The sequence below is a fragment of the Sminthopsis crassicaudata genome, chromosome 1, assembly GCF_048593235.1.
Source record: "Sminthopsis crassicaudata isolate SCR6 chromosome 1, ASM4859323v1, whole genome shotgun sequence".
Classification (NCBI taxonomy): Eukaryota; Metazoa; Chordata; class Mammalia; order Dasyuromorphia; family Dasyuridae; genus Sminthopsis; species Sminthopsis crassicaudata.
Window position 1 is genome coordinate 35,892,993 of NC_133617.1, and position 23,770 is coordinate 35,916,762.

Sequence of the window (23,770 nt, forward strand, 5' to 3'; positions counted from 1 at the left end):
GGCAGGTTGACCAGTACATGTTAAATATGTTAAAGTATATTTAAATATAATATATGTATACATGTCCAAACAGTTATTTTGCTGTACAAAAAGAATTGGACTTTGAAACAGTGTACAATTAGCCTGTGAAGGAAATAAAAAATGTAGGCAGACAAAAATATAGGGATTGGGAATTCTAGGTAGTGGTTCATAGTCATCTCCCAGAGTTCCTTCCCTGGATGTAGCTGGTTCAGTTCATTACTGCTCTATTGGAACTGATTTGGCTCATCTCATTATTGGAGAAGGCCTCGTCCATCAGAATTGATCATCATATAGTATTGTTGTTGAAGTACATAATGATCTCCTGGTCCTGCTCATTTCACTCAGCATCCGTTCTTGGAAGTCCCTTCAGGCCTTTCTGAAATCACCCTGCTGGTCGTTTCTTACAGAACAATAATATTCCATAATATTCATATACCACAATTTATTCAGCCATTCTCCAAGCGATGGGCATCCAATCAGTTTCCAGTTCCTTGCCACTACACAAAGGGCTGCCACGAACATTCTTGCACATACAGGTCCCTTTCCCTTCTTTAAAAATCTCTTTGGGATATAAGTCCAGTAGTAACGCTACTGGATCAAAGGGTATGCAGTTTGTATATCAGTCTTAATGAACCAAAGAGGGGGGGAGGGGTTGCAACCAAGGGGATTGAAGCAGAACAATTCAGAGAAACTGAGGCAGAACAATTTAGGAAAATTGAGGTGGGACAATTAGGCAAACTGAGTCAGGACAATAAAAGGGAACTGTGGCACAACAAGAAAATCCTGAGAAGACTTGTATAATCTGATGCAGAGTGAACTGAGCAGAAGCCGATTTATACAATAGCAATACTGTAATGGAAAACAACTTTAAAAAACTTAGGTACTGTAATCAGTACAATGAAGACTATGATTCCAGAGAATGGATGATGAAGTATGCTAACAACCTCTTGACAGAGAAGTGATGACTTCAAAATGTAGACTGGACATATATTTTTGGACATGGCCAATATGAGAATTACTTTGCCTTCACTATGGATATTTACTACAAGGTTTTTTTGTTCTTTTTTAAAAAAAAAATTTCAGACATGAAATTATTGTTAATTTAATGCTTTTTAATTTAAAAACAAGATAACTGGGGGGTTTTTTTTGGAAATGCTCTTGGAGACAATGTAGTCTCTAAGGAAGATGAGTCCTAGAGACCTTGTCTTGTAAATTTAAAAACAAGATAACAGTTTGGTTGTTTTTTGGAAATGCTCTGGGAAACAATGTAATCTGTAAGGAAGGAAGATGAGTCCTAGAGTTGTTACTAGCCCAAAGTCACAATGTTAAGTTAGGGCAGGGGATTCAGTCTAGGTCTGCTGTCTTCTTTTCACCAGGAACAATAGTATCCAGTTTATCCTTGGTTTCCAGTCCCAGGATCCTTATGAGATTCCAGCCTTCAGTTTTCCTATCTGTAAAATGAAACAATTATTTCTATCATCTCTTCCTCACAAATGAAATAAAACAATGTTATGTTTCTCAAAACAACTGTGAGGGAGAACAGGAAGGTTTTATTATTTCTATTTTTTTCTGATTCTATATTTATTAAGTATGTACTCAGTTAAAGGAAATTAATTTGCATAAATCTCTAAGGCTAGCAAAAAAAAGTTAGCTTCATTTGAGAGAGGATGAATCAATTCCTATCTCTGATACACAGTAGCTCAAACCACTAGCAAGTCACCTAGCTGATCTTGGGGCGCCTCAAACAGCTCTCTTTTAAGATTTGAGATGAATTAATCTAAACTAATTGATCTAATGCTAATCTGCTCAGGGCTGGAAGGATATTTCATAACCAGAGTTTCCTGGTGTGAAATGGGTAAAATCACAGGATCCTGACTCATCCCAACATACCCCACACCAAAAAAAGTGAAAAGAACTCACTGTCTTAGAAAGAAGAAAAGGAAACTGGAGTAGAAGAAGGGGAAAAAAACATGGTGAGGACTAGGACTCAGATTTTCTGCCTTCCAGTGTATCAAGCAAAGCATTGGAAGAAAATAAGATTTCACCCAGGAGGCCAGGTCTACAAGGATCTCCAGTATACAGTTGGGCATGTTTTAAATGGGTATAGCTAGAGGGGATACTCTGAATTTGGAGGCATTTAGATGGTGTAATATGGGAAAAGAAAATGGCAAATCACACTGGTTGTTTTTGCCAACAAACCCCATGGACAGTGTTGGTACAATATGGTTCCAAGGTCACGAAGAGGAACGCTCCTGAACAATATCAAGTGGTGTCATGTATAGTTAGTAAGGTTTTTCTCAAATGTTGCTAGAGATGCTGTCTATGATTCCTGGCCTGTCACATCATGTTTTGAAGCCTCAGTTTCCTCCTCTGTGTAGTGAAGGGATTGAACAAGATGACCTGTGAGATCCTTTTCAGCTCCCTATCTATTAGCCATGTCTGAAACAAAATTTACTATCTTCACCCCAGAATTTATTCCTTTTCTGTCCTTCTGTAATATAGGTATTCATATCATTCTAGTCACTTAGGTAAGTGTATTGTGATATTAAAGGAAAGTTCGGACTCGCTCCTATAAATGACGCTCTCAAGCTCAGTTAAAAAGTAAAAGTATAAAAGTTTTAATTAAATAAGACAAAGTATAGATAGTTTAGATTTGCTTAAAAAAATAGAAATAAGAACAATTAACAATATGACAATTATAGCAGATAGAGGAAGAGAATACATCACCAACTCAAGGGAACCCGCAAGATCATCAAACAGCTGGGAGCCCCTCTTTTTCAGCCTTCTCAACTTGAGTTGTGTATAGATTTTTCCGGGCGAAGCATCCTTCCCACGGATGAGACTCAGTGGAGGTATAGGACACTCAACCTTATATACCCTCTTTAGACAAAGAAGGCTTTTTGCCAAAAAAATTATATAAGGGTTTGGCACATACATCTGTGCAGGTGCGGGGTACAGGAGGGCTTCACTAGTTGACTCGTTCCATATCGTCTGTATCTTGACAGTTCTTTATTAATTGTCTATGCCCAGGGAGGGAGCCACTCTTCTCTGGAGCACAAACATCTCTAGGAATGGCTAGTTCCCAGCATCTAGTGTCAAAAATATACAGAGTTCATGGAACGGTCAAGTTCCCATAATTTGGAAGCTCAGGCCTGTTTGATTTGAGTGAGCTTATAATTCTAAAATGAAATTTTAAATTTCTTATTCAGTAAGTCATTTTTAAAAATATTTAAATTTATATTAATTTTATTACAAAAACAGGAACCATTTTTAAAAATTGCTTCTCCAGAGAATCTGGAACCATAGATGCCATTTTAGATTGATTGACAGTGTTCTTCCTGATAGCTCTTGCTTTTTCTTCTTGTCTTTCTCCATTCTCCATTTCAAAACATTAATATGTTTAAATTACAACATAGCTTGCTTCAGGATACTTGTCAGGCTGATCCCTTAACTAGGCTTTCCCCCCCCCCCCTTCTACTCCTTTGTAGTTGATGTAAGAAAAACCTTACAGTTTAAGTAAGTAGTAATATTGATGAGGTTTGTGGCAATAAGAGAGTTGTTAAAATCCCCTTATGATTGGTGCAGGTTATTCATGAAAGAATTCATAAACTCGAATTATTAACTGGCAAAAATGAAAGTTCATTGTTAGCCAGTTTTGCCAAGAGACTGACTTCTATAGTGGCAAAGTCTTATTAGGGAAATGGAGGCCGACACTAAGAAAAGAATGTCCTCTCAGCAGACAGGTCCTAGCAAGCGGCTTTGGACATTCTGCAAGGTCCTGGCAGGGAAATGGAGGGTGACACTGAGAAGAGAAAGCCTTCTCATCAGGTAGGGTCCTAGAAGCAGAGCAAGCTGCTTTGGACCTTCTGCAAGGAGTGAGTTTAGAAACTTGCTCTTTAAAAGGAGTCTTGAGGCTTCAGGTTGAAAAGGAAGTCAAGTTCTCAGGCCTAGATGCTTATCAGTATCCAGCCCAGATCTCCTATTAGAATTCACAACACTTCAAAGGGGTGCTTTTTGACCAAGACTTCTAATTGAATCAAGGGATCTGGCATCCCTGAATGATAACTTATCTGGGGGAAGACTCCAAAAGGGATCACAGATCAAAAGGGAACACAGTTTCAGAGTGATAATCTTAAAGGGAACAGTTTCAGTAAAGGAAACAGCTCCCCTTCCCCTTAAATATCATTTTGTCAAAGATGACTATCAGTTTTTCAGTTATCAGTAAGCAAGAAATTTGAAATATTCAATGTCTCTATCAATTGCCCTATAATTACTGAATGAATCATACATTTTACTGATGACTCACTTTCTCCTTTGCTCATTTTTCTTAGAAATGAGTAAGATAATTAAACACGAAGAACCTGGATCTTCAGAAATGCCATTTTTCATTCATCTTTTCAGAACACTTGCCTATCACTACCACACAGAGAAGTCATTTTTGACTGCCTTCTCAAGTCTCCCTCATCTCATGCATCTAATCAGTCGTTATCTTGTCAAAACCATCTCCATATATGCTCTCTCCACTCATGCTCCCTCCTCACCACCTCTCACCTGGACGATTGCAAGAGTTTCCCTTCTTGACACAAATCTTAAGCCTTCCTGAACTATCCTCTAAATCAGGGGTTCTCAAACTACAGCCCTCGGGCCAGATGCAGCCCAATGAGGACATGCGGCCTGCCAGGTTATGGCAAATGGGCTGAGGGGCGGAGACAGAGTGTGAGCTTTTGTTTTGACTATAGTCCAACCTCCAACAGTCTTGAGGAACAGTGAACTGGCCCCCTATTTAAAAAGTTTGAGGACCACTGCTCTAAATGGTGAAAAGAACACCAACTCCTTTGGAGTGGGATGCTTACTGCCCTTGTGACCCTGGACAAGTCACTTTACACTGTTTGCCTCAGTCTCCTCATCTGTAAAATGAGTTGGAGAAGGAAATGTCAAATCCTTCCGAGAAAACCCCAAATGGGGTCATAAAAAAATCTGACAAAAAATCTATTGCATGGAAAACCTTATGGCCCAGCCAAGGGGCCTTCTTGCTGTTTTTGACACATAGCCTCTCATTCCCTGCCTTCTTTCTTTTTTCTTTCTTTCTTTTTTTGTACAAGTTATCCCCATGTTTGGAATAGATTCCTCCCTATCTGCAAAGCCAACTTGGGTCCTTTCCTAAAATCCTCAGATGTTAGTGTCTTCCTAAATAATCATAATCATAATAAATAATAATAATAATCCTAAATAATAAATATATTTCTTCTTCATTTTTGCTGAGCCAGTTGGAGTTAAGTGATTTGCCCAGAGTCACACAAGCTAGGAAGTGTTAAATGTCTGAAGTCAAATTTGAACTTGGGTCCTTAAGAATTCAGAGCTGGTGCTCTATCCACCACACCACCTAGCTGCCCCTAATTACCTCAATTACCTTGTATTTCTATGCATATATGTGCATCTACTTAGACCCTAGTGTGAGGTTTCCTAGAATAAGTAAGCTACCCTGAGGGCAGATACCGTTTCACTTTTGTCTTTGTATCGTATTTGTATGTAAAAGTTCGGCTCAGTGTCAATCCAAGTTAATAACATATAACACATTCCCGCTTGATTTTTTTTTAATATTTTGTTTTAATCAATCAAGATCTGCTTTCTTATCCCCCCCACTCCAACCTCGAGAATATGAGAAACACAATAACACAAAACTCAAGACAAATTTCCCCATTGGCTGTACTCAAAGAAATGTGTCCTATTGTGCCTTCTGAGTCCACCTTTATATCAGGAGGTGGGCAGCCTGTTAACAAAATAATGACTAGCATATCGGGGTCCTCCATTGGAAGCTTGCTCTAGGGTCAGCTGGAACCCCCGTCCTGGGACAGGTTTCCATTACTACCCACTTGGACTCTCGTAAAAGCCTCTCAATCCGCTTTCCTGCTTCCTTTCTCTTCCCTTTCAACTCTCTTTTGTATTGCTGCCAGAAAAATTTTCCCAAAGATCTGGCTGGGTCATTCCTTTGCTCTAGTAGTTGCCTTTGACCTTTAAGGTCCTCCCCAATCTGTAGCTTTCCACCCTTCCAAGCTTGATTCCATGTTGCCCCTCCTCCCCCCAATACACTCTGTGCTTCAGCCCAACTTTCGGTTTTATGCCTCTCCCACATCTGGGTCTTTGCTAATCTCAGCCTCAAAAGCCCTCCTCCCCATGCCTCCCTACCTCTTTTGTCCTTACTCATCTTTTAAAGCCCCATTAAATTGGTCTTTCAGAATCTCTTCCCACACAAAACCTTCCGGGCGACACAATAGCAAGCCTCCAATGCACTTGCATTTTCTAATTAATTCTTTTCAAAGAAAAAGCTTTTATTTTCTCCCCTAATCCTTCCTACCTCCCCAGGGGTGGAATAAAGGAAAAAAAGAGCCTTTCCAACAAATACACATAGTCAAACAAAACAAATCTCTGCATTGATCTTGCCCTGAAATGTATTTCTCCTTTTTAAATGGAGTCCTTCACCTCTGCCAGGAGATAGATACTAATGCATTTATACTCCAATATTCCGAGGATTAGTGGTTTCATCTGGGTGAAAACTCCTTCCATTAACACAGATCTGAGTTCCTTGCGCCTTTCATTTCTCATCAATGCATCGATCTGGCCGGGCTGCCAAGGAGTTTCCGTGCTCCTAGGGAGGCTGTTTATTGCTCAGCAGTGCCCAGGGTAGTGTGTGGAAGTGCATTGGAAGCTGCAGGGTCTGGGTTCACTTTGGCTGAGTTATTTCACCTCTCTGCATCTCAGATCAGAGTTGTCCTGAGGATCCTTCCTGCCCTACAGCAACATTTCTAGTTTGACAGATCCTACCAGAGTTTGTGAGCTTCTGTTATAGCCTTTGATTTAATTAAAAACTCTTACCAAGTCACTACTTACTACTGTGTGCAGGGAATTGTGCCTGAGCTTTCCAGGCAAAAATAAAAACTCCTATCTTCAAAAGAGCTTCTGTCTCGGGGCACACAGTGGTATATAACACGTGCAGATAAATATATACAAAGTAAATACAAAATAATCTGGTGGGGAGAGAGCACAAACAATCCAAGAGATCGGGAAAGGCTCCCCGGAGGAGCCTGTAATTAAGCAAGGAAGACACTACAATTAAAAGGGTTGGGGAAAGGCTGCCTGTAGAAGGGGGTCATTAGTTGACACTGCTGAGGACTAGGGATTCACACATGGCAGAGCCCGGTCTCTACTCTCAGCAACCTCACTCTCTCATATGGAAGACAACATGCAAATTAATAAACATTGGTTGAGAACCTACTATGTGCCAAGCCTTGAGCTAAACTCTGGGGATGCAAAGAAAGGAAAAAAGCTCCTGCCCTCACAAAGCTCACAGTTTAATGGGGGAAGGGCGGCACGGAGGAAAGACCCCTGGCAAGTTATTAGCAACAAACAGGAGAAAATGGAGACAAATCTTAGGAGGAAAGCACTGGCAGCGACGTCTGAAAACGATGAATAAAAACGCTCTCTGCAGCCCCTCTCCAGTACACCTGGGAAGGGAGGAAGATGGATGATGAGAGGAAGAAGGGAGAGAGGAGGGGAGGAGGGAATTAGAATGGCTCGGAGGAGAGACCCCTGTGCAAATTAGTACGAGTAGCTGAAAGCACTAGCAGCGATGTGTGAAAACGATTAACTGTCGTGTCTGCTGTACACCCTGGGGCGAAAAGAAGAAGATGGATGAAGGGAGGAAGGATGGAAGAAGGAAGGGAGAGACCGGAAGGGAGGAAGGAGACAGAGGGAAGGAGGGAGGATGGAAGGGTGCACGGACTGATGCGGGCCCCAGGCCCCGGGCCCCTCTCCCCGCCCGGCTCGGGCTCTCTCCCACCAACGCCGTGGGTCTGTGGGCGCGCGCAGGGGCGGGACGGGGGCCGGTCCGGGGGCGGGGCGTGCGGCGGCGGCGGCGGCCGCCGGGGGCGCTGCGCGGCCTGCGGAAGCGGAAGGAGCGCGGCGGCGGCGGCGCAGGCGGGAGCCCGGCAGAGCGTCCGGGCGGCGGCGGCGGGAGCGGGAGCGGGAGCGCAGGAGGCCGCGCCGGGGCCGTCGGGGCTCGCCGAGCTGACGGGACGGACGATGGGCGCACGCGCCGGGCCTCCCGCACGGCTCCGGGCGCTGCTGCCGCTGCTGCTGCTGCTGCTGCTGGCCGAGCTGCCCGGGCCCGGCGCGCGAGCCGCGCGGGGTCGCGCCGACAAGCAGAACACGTTCCGCCGCGCGGCCAGCGGCGTCTACCAGAGCGTCAGCAGCCTGTGCGGGGAGGACAACGTGCGAGCCGTGCAGAAGGTGGGCGCGCGCCCCGGGGCGCCGCCGCAGGGTCACCTTGCCCCCGCGCGTCCTCGCCCACGGACGGAGGCTGGGCACGCGGGGGGGGGGGGTAGCCGGGAGTGGCAGGTCCTCGGGCGTGGGGGAGCAGCAGCGTGGCCCGCTTGGGGGTTGGAGGGGTGCACGGCTTCCCTCTCCAACTTCTCCTCTGCCCCCATCTCTCTCCCGGCCCGGGGCTGAGAACGCAGGGCGCTGTGGCCCGTGGGTCCCTTGGGCTCCCTCTCTGGCCATCCTGCGCGCTTACAGATCCCCCACCCCGAGGCCTTCTCCTTGGGCTCTGCTGCCCCGGCCTTGGGAGACCCTTAGGGAAGGCTGCCTGCCGGCCCTTCCCGCCTCGGCCTTGGCGGCGCCCGGAGTGGTCCCCTCCCCCCCATGCAGGAAGAAAGGACTTCTCTTAAGTGGACTGACCTCCCCTCCCCCAAACTCCCAGCCCCTAACGCAAGCACCACCTATTAGTCTCCGTCGGGGTGTCCGCCCTGCCACCGCTGAGCCCCAGCCCCCTCCCCGGGAAACGGAGCAGCGCGGGCGGCGCGGGCACCGCGCGTCCTTGGCGCTCCTTCCTGACCCCGCGCTCCACGTGCCCCCACATTTACCTGTCCTTCCAAACTGAGCTATTACACTAGAGGCGCCTCCTGTCCCCAGGAGCGCTGGGGAAGGGCTGAAGGTTTATGGGGCAGGGCGTGATTAGCATCTCTGCAGACAGTTGAGGCAGTTGCTGATGCTGGCCGCGTTCCCAGAAGTAATGACCTCTGCATCTTAATTGCATTCTACCTCTCCCAACGCCTGTGCATCCCCCCCCCCCCCAAAGTGGTAGATATTTAGACTGATTCTAAGAATAAAAGTTGTTGACTCCCTTTGAATTCTCAAAGGAACTGGAAGATTGGGGAGAACCTGTGGGTCAAAGTTAGAGAAGGGAAGAAATTCCAAACCAGCCCCTTGTCGGGTTTTTTTTTTTTTTTAAGCATTTACTAAAAGATTGGGGGGAGCGACTCTTTCAACAAATGACCTTGTTGGGAATATGTATTTTTTGTAGCCATCCTATCCTAATCTAGGAGAAATAGTCTGCGAATAAAACTTGGGTTTTATCTCTGGTATAATGTAGTTTTTGGATTTCCAGCCTAGGGGACCTCAACATAGTAGAGAAAATAGGGAGCTCGTGTTCGTTAAACCTTATTAGTTTGTCTCACGAGGATTTGTATCAGCTACATGTAAAAAGACGTTACCAGATACTGAAAGGAGGCTTTGAGTCTTGAAGGTGTCCTATATACTTAAGAGTATTCAATTGTACGCTCCTTGAGGACAGGACTGGGTTGTGCTTCTTTTTTGGACCTTTTTGGATTTGATTGAACAAGGATCTTTAGAAAGTGCTAAGTACAATCCCCTCTTTTCATAAAATTGAGGTTCAGAGTATAAGCAGAAAGTCCTATCTTTTCCTCATTTGGTTTTCCGATCCATTTTGAATATTGGGGGGAAGGGGAGGATATAGATGCCAGTAGATCCCTGAGCTTTCCAGTAAGGCTCGCTGAATGGATCTTTAGTAAGATTGCCTTGCTTAGTGACGTGAGGAAAAGTTAATAGAAGGGCATGATACAAAAGCTCACAGGAGCCCTGGGCCCAACAGGAAGAACCAAGTTGGAATTCCGTATTTCAGACTGTGTGAAATGGAGCAAGACACTTAACCCCCTTCTCAAATGGGGGTAACTAATGAGACAACTCTCTAAGGAGATAATGTATACAATGTTGCAGAATACCTTATGGCAGTCATGGGTATGTGTATAGCTCTGGGACTGATAGGAACATTTTAGTTCTTTGTTTGAGCCAGAGTCATTGCTGTCCAGCTCTGACCTCTTGTGATTTCTCCCCCCTCCCTTCCAAAAAGGACCTTGAGGTACACTATTGGGCTGCTGTGTAACAGATCTGGGGCTGGAGTCCGGTAGATCTGAGTTCAAATCTAGCTTTAGTCTATGACCCCGGGTAAGTCATTTTACTGCTGTTAACCTTCGTTTCCTCATCTGTAAAATGGGGATAAGAATAGCTCCTATTGTTCTGAGTTTATGTGAGGATCAAATGGGATAATTGTAAAATGCTTAACATACTTCCTGATGCAAAGTAAATAATATAAAAGTCTTAGCTGCTGGTATAAATAAGGGTAGCATAAATAAGCACAGCCTTGGGTTCCATGCTCAGGGAGCTTGTGATCTAGCTGGAGAACCCACGTTGTGTACATGAAATGGCCCTGGAAGACAAGTGAGACAAAAAAAAAATGGGGCACATGCAGTGCTGGAGGAGTCCAGATACAGAAAAAAGCATGTGGCCCTAAGAGATCTGAGGGCTCCATGCAGGGACCCTGAACTATGAGGGAGGGCATCTCAGGCAGAGGGAAGAGGGCATTGAAAGGGAGCCAGCATGAACCATACTAAAAGCCCAGGACAACCTGATGGGCTTGGATAGAGTGTACTTGCTGTTTACTTGCCTCAGTGACCTCAAACAAGTCTCTTTGAGTCTGGGATTCTTTATTTGTAAGGAAAGAACATTATAGGTAGGTGTTCTTAAAGCTCTGCTTCTGCCTTCAGGGTTGTAGGAGTCATGAGCTGAAGGGGAAGCAAAAGCACTGGGAGAGGGAGGAGAGCTTTGGACAGGCCCCTGTGTGATGAGCAAATATCTGTTCTGTTCTTCCCAAGCTCATAAGGAAGGTTTGCCTTCAGGGCTAGCAGAGGTGGGTCCCCCTTCTGTGCCTCATTATACCTGCAATTTTCTGGGAGAGATGGTGACAGCTGTCCCAGGTTACAAGGGGCCCAGGCTGCATGATGATGGATTGTGGTGAGGTGGGGCCCAAATCGCCCCCTGGCAGTGACTTGACAAGCTTGGTTGCTTTAGATTTCTGGTCTCAGATGGTTGAATCCAGGTTCAGATTGTACCTTAGATAATTTTGAAGAGGTTAACATTCACCAGGAAGTTCTAGTGTTCTCAAGAAGTTATAAGAAAGCAACCCCTACCAAACAATTCAAGTCTACCAGGAAAGAAGATGGTGCGTTAGTTTGAACAAAAATGATTTCTACAACATTCCTATAACCATGGTTATCCCTCATTTGCTTGAGAGCTTTCCAATGAGGGGAAACTCTTCATTGCCTTGTGAGGCAGCTGATGTTCTACTTTAAGAAAATAGTTCATACTTTGTAAATGTTAAAGCATAAATGCTGTTAACTTTTTTTAAAGGCAGGTTTTCATATATATAAAACAATGAATCTTGGTATTTCTTGCCTTCATAATTGGTGGAAGATGGGGTTGGAGGAATTTGGATCTGAGAAAAAAAAATTTAAATTACAAAATACAAGTCAGCAAAAACTAACATACTCAGTTGAGTCTGACAGTAGACACAGAAGCCATCCCTTTTGTTCTGCCTTAACAAAGAAGGGGAGGGAGATACATATTCACATCTCTTGGGCTCAGGTTTGTTCATTACAGCTGGAAGAATTCTTTGTTTTTCTTTCCATTTATGTTATAGATAGGCTGTTAGGCTCATCTCATCTTGCATCAGTCCATTTTTATGGACTTTGTGACTTCCTCACATGTTTCTCATAGCACAATAACTCTAATTTTTAGAAAGTTTTCCCTTTTTGAGGATCTTCCTTCACCCCCATCTTCCCTGTGGGCTTCTAAATTTTTCTTGGTGAAATAAGAGAAATCTAATTCATGTTCCACACAGCAAGCCCCCTTTCAGATATTTGTTTTTTATGAGTTGATTTTTTTTTTTTTTTTTTTTTTTTTTTTTTTTTGCCAGTCCTTTCTCTCTAAAGTTATTGCTGAGGAGACATTGTTTCTTCTTTCTTGTAATATGCTCTCCTGGCAGTTACTATTACCGTCTGTCCTAGGCCCAACAGAGTACCTTTGACCACTGACCTTTGCAATGTCAACTCTACCCAGCTCCCCTCCTCTGAGGCCTTCAAAGGTCTCTGGCCACAATTTCTTGAATAGTAGTTCCAGTAGCACACTCAAGAATAGCCACATGTAATCTTAAAAGCCTTTATTATACCTATTCACATAATGCCCTGACTTGTTAGCTCCCTAGTGAACACCTGGTCTGAAGGTTCACTTGTTCACTACCAAATTCCTTACCTCTCTCTGCTATCCATCACCTCGGCTCGGCTATCCCAGGCTAGGGAGCCAGGTTAAAGAGAGCAACTTGCTGCCTGCAGTGGGCTTATAAAGGTCCTGTGAGGTCACACACACAGCTAACCAGCAAGAGAGCCGTCACCCATTACGAAGCTAACTCAATATGGCCAGGATCCCACCCACAGGGCATTCCTAATATCCACAGAGATTACTTCTGGGGCACTCAATCTCCTATTGTGCTGTGGCTGCTCATTTAAAGGATCCTTACACTTTCTCTCAGTTTGGTTGAGCTCAAGTTACCTTTTTCCTGACTAATATATCACTCTCAAGAATTGTACCATTCCTTCTGAGAAAAAGGTGAGCTTCTTGGATTCTGCTGGGCTACTTACCCCCTCTCTCACCAAATTTGGTTTTGGCTACCAGGCTGTCCATACATTGGCCCATCCTGGATTTTTCATATGATTTCAGATGATTGTTCTTGGAGATAGATATGATTTATTTGAAGATGACAATATGGTCCTGGATGTTCTGAATGTAGGTTTTTTTGTTTGTTTGTTTTTTTTCCCCACTTAACAGCATTTTATTTTTTCCAATTACATGTAAAGATAGTTTTCAACTTTCAGTTTTGCAAAACAGGCACTCTGATATAGGTTATACATATAGAATCATTGTAAACATATTTTCATACTAGTTATGTTGCAAAAAAAATCAGCAAGAAAGAGAAAAACCACGAGAAAGAAAAAAGGTGAAAAGAATATGCTTCTATCTGCATTGAGTCTCCATAGTTCTCTCTCTAGTTGTGGATGGCATTTTCCATTCCAAGTCTATTGGAATCATCTTAGAACACTACATTGCTAAGAAGAGCTAAGTCTATCATAGTTGATCATCACATAATCTTATTTTTATTATTATTATTATAGCTTTTTATTGACAAAACATATGCATGGGTAATTTTTCAACAATAACCCTTGCAAACACTTCTGTTCCAACTTTTCCCCTCCTTCCCTCCACCCCCTCCCCTAGATGGCAGGCAGTGCCATATTTAAACATGTTAAAAGCATATGTTAAATACAATATGTACATATTTATACAGTTATCTTGTTGCACAAGAAAAATCGGATTCAGAAAGAATGTAAAAATAACCTGGGAATAAAAACAAAAATACAAGCGAAGAACAACAGAAAAAATGCAAATGCTTTGCTGTGGTCCACACTCATTTGCCAGTGTTCTTTTGCTGGATGTAGTTGGTTCTGTTCATCACTGATCAATTGAAACTGTTTTGAATCCCCTCATTGCCAAAGATAGCCACTTCCATAAGAATTGATCCTCATTTAGTATTTTTGAATGATCTGGTTCTGTTCCTTTCATTTAGCATCAGTTCATGCAAGTCTCTCTGTAGTCATCCTACTGGTCATTTCTTACAGAACAATAATATTCCATAACATTCATATACCATAATTTACTCAGCCATTCTCCAATTGGTGGACATCCATTCAATTTCCAGTTTCTTGCCACTATGAAAAGGGCTGCCACAAACATTTTTGCACATATGAGTCCCTTTCCCTCCTTTAAGATCTCTTTGGGATATAAGCCCAGTAGAAACACAGCTGGGTCAAAGGGTATACACAGTTTGATAACTTTTTGAGTATAGTTCCAAATTGTTCTCCAGGATGGTTGGATCAGTTCACAGCTACACCAACAATGCATCAGTGTCCCAGATTTCCGCATATCCCCTCCAATGGTCGTCATTATCTTTTCCTGTCACTTTAGCCAATCTAACAGGTGTGTAGTGGTATCTCAGAGTTGTCTTAATTTGCATTTCACTGATCAATAATGATTTGGAACACCTTTTCATGTGGCTACAAATAGTTTCAATTTCTTCATCTGAAAATTGTCTGTTCATATCCTTTGGCCATTTATCAATTGGAGAATGGCTTGGTTTCTTATAGAGTCAGTTCTCTATATATTTTGGAAATGAGGCCTTTATCAGAACCTTTAACTGTAAAAATGTTTTTCCAGTTTACTGAATGTGGTTTTAAAGGGTGCCAAGTTTCCTTCAAAGTGGCTACATTCTTCCTCTTTTCCCTTTTCTTCCTTTTCCAAAGGAATACAATCCAACCAATGTCTTAGTAATCCTCAAACTTTTTAAATAGGGGGCCAGTTCACTGTCCCTCAGACTGTTGGAGGGCCAGACTATGGTAAAAACAAAAACTCTGTCTCCGCCCCTCAGCCCATTTGCCTTAACCTGGCGGCCACATCCGGCCCTCGGCCAAAGTTTGAGAACCCTTGTCTTAGACTGATAATAGTGTCAGCCCCGTGGCTTTATTTAGCATAAGAACTTAGAATCCTTCAGTTTCTCTGTCTCATTATTACATCTTCCAGATTGACCAGCTCGTGCTCTACACAAGCAAAGCAGGATGTTAGGGCAAGGGAACTGATTACTTCAAAATCGTTAAGTGGCCTTAGGTTATAGTTAAGCTTTGGACAGATGATTCTTCCCTAAAGTACACACTGAAGAATAGCTTCTTCTGTCTTTACCCTCTCCCCTTTCCAGCCTCCCATGTGGTCTGAGCCAGGGTTTTGTGGTTATTTACTTCTGGCCTAACCTCCATAAGACTTTTTTATAGTCTGTCTTCCCTCAAACATTTCTGTAACTCCTTTTTATCTTGGCAAGGAACAGAAGTTCATATAATCTGCCCTGTGGCCAGTCTTAGAAGATATTGGAGAAGGGAATTTATGGAATTCTTTATTAACTTTATCTTTTGGCTTTTGTAGTTTTTCTCCAGGTTAACTGAGAGATTTGTAAATGGAGTGGATGTTTTAGTGGACACACTGTGGAGACTCTGGACCGATCTGCTGGATGTTCTTGGAATTGACGGTAGGTAGAGTGCCAACTTTTCCAGTAACTGTCCATTTTCAGTGGGTCAGGGAGAGTATAGAATACTTGAGTATTCTGGAGCATTGGCTCCCTCTGATCACATTCATAGCTTGTTCATCTTACATGGCTTATGATACTTCCACCAAGTGGTAAGTGGTATTATGGTTTCCCTTCTGTAGGGGGAGAAGCAGAGACACTCTGTCGTTTAACACCAGTCGAGGGACGGGCCTGGGAAGGGGTCTCCTGATGAACTGTCCGATTGTCAGCCCCTTTCATTTTGCCATCCGTCTGTCTGTAGCTGGTATATCTATTTGCTTTGCACCCTTTTGGGGGGATGGGGGTATTAGGGACCAGTAACTGGGCCTGGGCTGCATTTCAAGTCCTTGGTACCCCTCACTTGAACTTGTGCCAAAACTGCCTCATTAGCCTTCCCACCTGCATACTCTTGCCTCTTTGCCCTCCACACTGCCAACAAACTGACATTTCCCCAGCTAGGGGGTCTTGTCTTTCCCTGTCATTCCTCTCTCTGCTCAAGAAGCTTCATTATCCTTCCTATATATAAAAGACAGACTCCTTCAGATGGCATTTAAAGTTCTTGGTGACCTGCTTTTCACTATGACTGTCTACACCAATTTCACCCTCTTCCTCCCAGGCACTCAACACCTACTCTTCCTCATCCATGACTGGAATCCACTAGCTCCCTTCCTGGATGCTGCCAGTTATCACAGTGCCTGCCTGCCTGGCTGTATCCCTCTAAAAACTTACTGACATATCTCCTCATGTGTAGAGGATGCAGGCTTCTTGAGGGGACAAATGTTTCTTCTTGTCTTTGTACCTCTGGTGCCCAGCACATAATAGAAAGGCTCACTTTTTGGACAGTGGCCGATGAATGACTGAGGGCTGGCTGCTCTGACATAGGTTTGACTCCCTCCTTAATAGTCACCAGCAAATCCCTGAGAAGAGCAGCCTAGCTCATCCAGGGATTACTTTTGGCCACCCCTTTTCCCCCAGGACTTTTAATAGCAACTCTTAGGAGACAACCCAGATACAGCAATTTCCTGCAATCCTGTGTAGAGTCTGTGTTTACCATCTCCCCAAATTATGAAATCGCTTCCAGCAAGCCCTGAAGAACCAACCTGATTACAAGAGATTGCATGTGACAGGGCAGCAACTGCCTTACCCTTCAGGGAACAGCGTCTGCTTCCTTATCGAGCAGCCACTGAGAAATGAGTTATCAGACTCCGAGACCTAGGGGCCCCACTGGTCCCTTTGTGCTTCAGTTTTCACACCTGTGAAAACCTGCCCTCTCATTAAGATATTAGAGGAAAGGAAGGGGGTCCACAGTCCTAGGCCCAGAGACTTCTAATCTCACCCAGATGAATCTCTAGGGAGTTTTCATTCTAGGACAGCTTTCTGCCATCTGCTTGTTATCTCCTCCTGCTCTGCCATTATTTTGTGCTCTGAGAATCCCAGTTAATAAATGTGGCTTGTGTACATTGTCCTTATGCAAGGACCATTTTTTTTTCCTGAGGCATTTGAGGTTAAGTGACTTTCCCAGGGTCACACAGGAAGTACTAAGTGTCTGAGATCAGATTTGAACTCAAGTCCTCCTGACTTAAGGTCTGGAGCTCTATCCGCTGTGCCACCTAGCTGCCCTGCAATGAGCATTCTTTATATTGTGGCACATGATCCAGCAACCCTTCATAGTCTATTCTGTAGTTAATGTCCCTGTTTTGCAGATGAAGAAACTGAGATAATCAAATATACTGAAACACCTAACAGGGGTGTGTGTGTGTGTGTGTGTGTGTGTGTGTGTGTGTGTGTGTGTGTGTGTGTGTAGATGTGTGTATGTAGATACAGTTGTTCATGGTGTCCAACGGTTCTTGACCCCATTTGTAGTTCTCTTGGCAAAGATACTGGAGAGGTTTGCCATTTTCTTCTCCAGTCATTTTACAAACAAGGAAACTGAGGTAAACAGAGTGAAGTGACCTGTCCAGGATCAACCAGTTAGTAAGAGTCCGAGGCTAGATTTGAGCTCAGGAAGACAAGCCTCCAGGCTTGGTACTTTGTGCACTGTGGTATTTCCTAGCTGCCCCACATGCGGGCACAAATACAATATATGTTTTTTATATCATATTACATCACAGTGGGATTGACTTGTTAACCAGGTTGATCATGTTTTCCCCATGGTCAAAGGCTAGCAGGGCATGGAGACATGGTGTAATGTTGGTCCTAGTGTGAATGTGAATCCTTCCCCAGATGCTTTCAGTCAGCATTTATTAAGCGTCTGTTTTGTGCCAGGCACAAAGGCCGAGGCAAAGGACAGTGTGTCCTCAAGGAGCTCACAGGCAGACAACTATGTACAAGTTGCAGATGGGATAATTAGGAAACTACCAATGGGGGAAGGCATCAGAATTAAGAGGGATCAGGAAAGGCTTCCTGCAGAAGGTTTCTAACTGTGGGCCATGACCACGTACCTTCTCTCTTACCCTGTTACCAGTCAGTAATGGGGCAAGTTTGGACTGTGCTCGTCATAGCCCTGGGAGTTCCCCCATAACAAGTCGTCAGAATGAGAGTAAGGCAGTCAGTTAGCATCCTGGGATTCCTGCCTCTGAGCCTGAGATTTAGCCCCTTCCTGACGGAGCTACAGAGGGGAAGTGGGAGTTCTTTGGAGGGGATTTGCTCTGAGGTTCCATAACTGCTGGTATTGAGCATTGTACCCATCTTGTCTGTGTCCACATTTGAATTTTGAGGGTCCACTAGTCCTTTGTAGGTAATTCACTCTTTTTTCCTTCTCCCTGTTTTTCAGCCTCGAACCTGACACATTATTTTAGCCCCGCAGCTGTGGCTAACAACCCCACCCGTGCTCTGCTGTTGGTTGGTGCTGTCCTCCTGGCCTACTGGTTCTTATCTCTCTTCCTGGGATTTCTTTTCTATCTCTTGCACGTCCTGTTTGGTCGCTTCTTCTGGGTTGTAAGGGTCACCCTGTTTGCTCTCTCCTGTGTATACATCCTACAGAAGTATGAGGGAGAGCCTGAGCAGGCAGTCCTGCCCCTCTGCTTAGTGGTTGCCATTTACTTTATGACGGGCCCTGTGGGCTTCTACTGGAGGAGCGGAGGCACCAGTGGAGGCAGCGGCAGCTCCAATCTCAGCCTGGGAAGCCACAGCTTGGAGGAGAAGATTGACCACCTTGACAGCCAGATCAGACTACTCAACATCCGCCTCTCCCGAGTGCTCGAAGGCATTGATCGAGACAGTGACAAATGAGACAAGCCAGGTTAATCACCTTTCACCAGCTCTTGGAAAATCAAAAAGCACTATCTTACTAAAAGTTACAAAGCAACAAAATGGCACATTGTGAGGTTATTGGACCACATTTCAATTTTAGGCTGAGAAGAATTTTAAAATAACTTATCTAGAACACAGACACCCTGACAAGCATTAGTTGTGTAAAAAAAATATTTTTTCAAATGATCAAAACCACATTAGCTGTATACTAAAAATTTATCCATGCATAGTACATACAATTACTTTTTTCAAGTATTTAAAGACATATTTTGTAAGGTTTTTATAAAGGCAGATTGAGTCAAGTTTATTAAGAAGGAGAAGATTATGTGAATTTGGCATTTTAGAGGAATAATCTCAAGCATTTGTTTTCACAGCTCTAAAAAGATACCGTGGGTTCCACATATAAAGGTTTGCATTTTTAAATTGTAAGCTTTGGGGCCAGGGGTCTATAGTTGAGTTATCAGATGTCAAACAAATGGAAAACTTTTTGAGTTCAGGCCAACAGATGTAATTTTTACAGTTGCCCCATTCAAATCTACTTTTAAAAAATTTATTTTAATTTTTATTTTCTCAAGTCTTTTAAATGAAGGATCCATTTTTGCAAGCAGGCCTGGGATTTGTTCTGTATTTTGTCATACTTGAAACTAGGAATTTTCCTCCAAAGAAAGTAAAAATCCAACATCAGGCAGATATTTTTGGGCTTTAGAGTCTGAAGTTTGGTTGTAAGATGGCTCTCAACAGGCAGGTCTTGTGATAACCCTCTTTTAAAGGCTTCCATGTTAGGAAGCCTCGGCTTGACTCAGGACCCACTCATGGTCTCTGAAAGAAAAAAAAAAACAAAAAAAAAAAAACAGCAGCTAGAACAACTGGGAAGTTTAAGCATCCTCTCAGGACCATTGGGCAGCAATAAGCACTCTGCGGGTTTTATTCTTAACATTTTAAATCGTAGAATCTCTAGGTGCTTTTTGCCAGAAGTCTGTGGTGTCCTCATTTTTGGCAATCTTTGGGGAAGTTACCACAGGGCTGTAGCTTGGAAATCCTCACAGGATTTGAGGGTGCTTGCTCTGGGAAGGGAGTTTTGGTTTGTCAGTTGGTACCTTCCTGGGCTTATGAGAGTGAAATCTGCTGGAACAAAAGAAGAACCTTTGGGGAAGTGTGTGAGAAGCTAATTCAGATCTTGAGGGGCAGGAAATGTTTGCTTGCTGATTCCCTCCTTTAGCACCAGAGTATTTGGTTTCCCCATCTTACCACTAAGTGGAAATTTGACTGGGCTGAGGAGAGTTGATAGGAGCAGAAACCTTTCAAGAGTCCAGTCATAATTTGGAGAACCAAGAATTTAACCTCATCTGATTTTTACTTTTTTTTCTTTCCAAGCATTTGGAAAAGCATTTTTTGGAGAATTTTATGAAACTACTATTTTTAAGTTGCACACAATGGAACACAAGACTGCTTTGATTGGTTCCCTGTTGATTCGGGAAGTAGTCAATTCAGTTTATCTTTATGGGTCCTGGAGCAACATGTATTTTCTGGATTGAAATAGTTCCAATAGTGTCAACTCAAGATGCTAGCTCATGATTTTTCAGCCCGGTGTATACTTCTAATATCTCTGGGAGCTGAGCTCAGGGGGAAGAGGGAGTCATTCTCATTCTAGCTTAAGTGGCAGGACCCTCCCCAAATTACTTTTTGGAATTACTGTTGTAGATAACTGTTTTTAAGTTTCTTTCCTATAATAGGACACATGAATATGCTGTGTGTCATCTACAATTTGTCTCAAGTTCTAAGTCTTTTTTTGTTGTTACTGTTGGTTGGTTTATGTACTTTAAATTTTTTTCCTGGAGTGGAATTAGTTTCTCTATTCTTAATTTTTGAAAAGTTGTAAACACATGAGAAGTATCTTGCTGGACAAAGAACAAGACCAGAGAAGGAAAAGAGGTTGACTTTTTAGCAAATTTGAAGGACACAGGGTGTGTGTGTATGTGTGTGTATGCACGCACGCACTTGTACACATACATACGTGGGAATAAGCATGTCTGTGAGAGAGAAAATGCCCTGAAAATAGAACCAAGGGCTAAAAACCCTAAGTCTGGATTGGGGACCATTCCTCCGAGTCACAAAAAGTATGAGATTCATGCTTGATTTTCCTATGGAAGTTTATCTGTGTATAATTTTATACTATTTAATATACAGGTAGGGAAGATGCCTTTCTCTTTTTAAATGAAGAATCTTTAACTGGTGATAACATTCTTAAAGGTTTGTTGATGTTTTTAAAACCAGTCAGAAGCCTGGATGCTAGTGACAGACACTTTCACATTGAAGATACTGCATATAAACCTTGAACAAAATTTGGTCCAGGCTTGTTTTCATCTACTAGAGGGCTTTTGTAGAGATCTTCAGTGGGATGAAAGCTGATATTATATGGCCACTCCCCTCTGCCCCATGCCCCCAATCTTTTCTTTTGAGCTCACCCTTTTGTATGTGGAAAAATATATTTTTGTACCATGTGTCTCATACCTTGAACAATGTTTTGTATATCTTAAATGCTGTAGGATAATAATACAAAGCAATACTTCTCATGATAGGTTCTAATGAATACTATGATGCTATTATAAGTATAAACTGAACACAGAAAATTAATCAGTATTAATTTCCCCACTATATCTATATCATGATGGCTATTTACTAAGAATAGTAATTTTGAATAAAATAAATGCAAACTGTCCATCTTGATAGAATCTCTTAAGTTGCTATGCTGAACATGTGAATGAGAAATTTTGTTTTCATCAATGCAAATTTTGGCTTGTCCCATTGTGTGCACATGATGTCTTGATGTGTTGAAATATATTTTTCCATACAAAGTTCTGTTGCTGTTTCCTCAACTTCCCTCTAGACTCGAAGCTCCTTCCTGCTTTAGGTTCCAACCCCAATCCCATTGATGTGGGTGGGGAGTAGTAAATCTGCCTTTTTGCAACAGGATTTCCCAAATGTGAGCTTTGCCTTGCTCTTAGAAAGGTCAGAGGTAAACTTTAATTACTTCATTTCTGCTCAGTCTGATGTTCCCCTGATCCTCAATTCCCCACCCCTTACTTAAACAAACCTTGAGAAAAAGGATATCTCTCTTGCTGGTTCATACTTATTGGTGAATTTTGAAACTGGCTGATCTAACTAAATTCAGCTGTTATCTTACAAAGTGTTAGGGTTAAAAGCTCCTACGATATGGGTGTACATTGTAATATGTCACAGTTGTACAAAAGTACCTTGTTTGGGAGGCAGTTTGTAAATTTCACACCTCTGCCTCTTATCTATAGATAATGGAATTCTTTCTCTTTTCTGGATGTGATACAGTGCTTTTAATTGGTATTGGATGTCAATCAGTTTGCTGTATAGTATCTGGTATAAATCAGCCTTGTTCCTGAATATTGCATTCTTCTGACTGTTTTGCTATTAAATGCCTTGTCGATGCCCTGTCCTGTGGAATATAGACTGGTACCAATTTAGGCTTTTCGAACGGCTGTGTTTCTGACTGTGGTTTGCATTATATACCAGTTCTCTATATTTGGCAGCTAATGGAGTTATTGACCATATGTTTAACGTCTATTTTAAAAAATATAAAGGTTTTACTGTAATGTCAACTTAATTAACCGCATGTGTTAAATTTCTTGAATCCAGTGTTTCATTGAATTCTCGTGATGGTGATGTCAATTAGCACCCTTCAACATCCAATGAAACAGTCATCCTTGTTTGCCCTATTTCTAACTGGAAATTGTGTCTTTTAGTATGACACCAGTTGTCAGCACTGATATTAGTGATTTCATATTGTTTCCTATACCAGATTGCAGATTTAGCTAGTATTTAAGTTTGTAAAAATTGTGAGTTTTTTTTGTTTTTGCTTTTGTTTTGTTTTTGTTTTTTCCTGTAAAACAACTTGATTTGTTGCTAGTGATATGTGTAAAGACTCAAGGCATGTGACCCTTGGGGAATCAGGTCTACTGCTGTCATTGTTGGGAATCCTAAATATATCAAACTTATTTTTACAAAGGTATATATAGATATATATATACATTCCTTTATTTATTAAATGATCACCAGATTGATGTTAATGTAGTGAAATATTTGTAGGCTGATTTCAGAACCGAAACAAGATATCGTGAAAATTAAAGCTTAATAAATGTTTACCATAATTTTGTTGTAAGGATTTCCTAAATGCCTTTGCTGATTACATTTACATAAGTTTGTCTGTGGGGACCTTGAGTTCTTTTACTCACTGCTAACTTATTGGATGGTGAGAAGATCCATCAGTTCTTTTGAAGTGCATGGGATGTATTGTTTGTTCAGGTGTGGGATTTCCAAATTCTAATCAACATTTAATAAGTCATGGAATGGCCCTTAAATATGGGAAATGTGTATTAAATATTTTGGGCCTCTACATACTTCCTTTTTACCACTACCAACTAACATCTGATTTCTGTCCAAGCTGCCTCCACCTTGACATTTCAGTCCCCAGTCTCTGATGTTTTGGCCACCTACTCCATTCTGCTTGTACATCTGTGCGGGTATGATGTGTATCACTTCACCTCTTGGACATGAAAGGAACACTCCTTTTTTAGTAACAAAGAAAGAGGGAATGTTTTTGCTTTATAAAGAACACACTAGCATAACCCAGGAGACTTTCATCCAAATGGAGGGGGTTGTTTGGCGATGGTGGTGATGATTTTTGTTTGTGTGTGACTTGCCCAGAGTCATACATCTAGTAAGTTTCAAGTTGTAGTTCTAAGAAAACAGCATTCATGGTGGCCACATCCCGGTAAATCATTTTGGCAGATGAGCTAAAGCAGGTTGAGAGTGACCAAAGGGTCTCAGACCCTATGGTGATTTGGCAGGGGGTGTCTACCCCAGGTATGTAAAGACTTCTCTTGGTGGAATGGGTGGATGAGAACAATTTGTTCTGATGGCAGGTGTGAAGCAGGTGTTGTGGGCTTGTTTGGCCATCGAAGATATCCACGGACATCCCCTGCATCTTGAGAGTCATGGCCAGCCATCCAGACTCTGTCTTGCCAATGAACAATGGGGACTCTAAAAGAAAGACTGAGGCTGATAACCATGCAACTCTGCCTTGCTTAAATCCAAATTACACACCAATCAAAAAAT

The 23,770-nt window shown here is 42.6% G+C and overlaps 1 protein-coding gene and 1 long non-coding RNA gene across 2 annotated transcripts; one reads left to right on the plus strand and one right to left on the minus strand.

Annotated features, from left to right (window-relative positions):
- Positions 1–1,112: 1,112 nt before the first annotated feature.
- On the minus strand, positions 1,113–9,078 carry LOC141554297 (uncharacterized). The gene is made up of 2 exons (XR_012485834.1): positions 8,940–9,078; positions 1,113–1,472 (listed from the first exon to the last, which is right to left on the minus strand). It is a non-coding gene; the product is annotated as an uncharacterized LOC141554297 (long non-coding RNA).
- Positions 8,022–22,803, plus strand: BRI3BP (BRI3 binding protein). Its single transcript, XM_074285895.1, has 3 exons — positions 8,022–8,307; positions 15,235–15,337; positions 18,147–22,803. The coding sequence occupies exons 1-3, from the start codon at positions 8,101–8,103 to the stop codon at positions 18,602–18,604; spliced, it is 768 nt and encodes a 255-aa protein (XP_074141996.1). The 5' UTR covers positions 8,022–8,100; the 3' UTR covers positions 18,605–22,803.
- Positions 22,804–23,770: the final 967 nt, after the last annotated feature.

What these genes read in the sequence shown, in the direction of transcription:
- BRI3BP (XM_074285895.1), top strand. Translation starts at nt 8,101, where the DNA reads ATGGGCGCACGCGCCGGGCCTCCCGCACGGCTCCGGGCGCTGCTGCCG. An exon ending in ACGTGCGAGCCGTGCAGAAG is followed by an intron (nt 8,308 to 15,234) that starts GTGGGCGCGCGC and finishes TGGCTTTTGTAG; the next exon opens with TTTTTCTCCAGGTTAACTGA. An exon ending in GGATGTTCTTGGAATTGACG is followed by an intron (nt 15,338 to 18,146) that starts GTAGGTAGAGTG and finishes CCTGTTTTTCAG; the next exon opens with CCTCGAACCTGACACATTAT.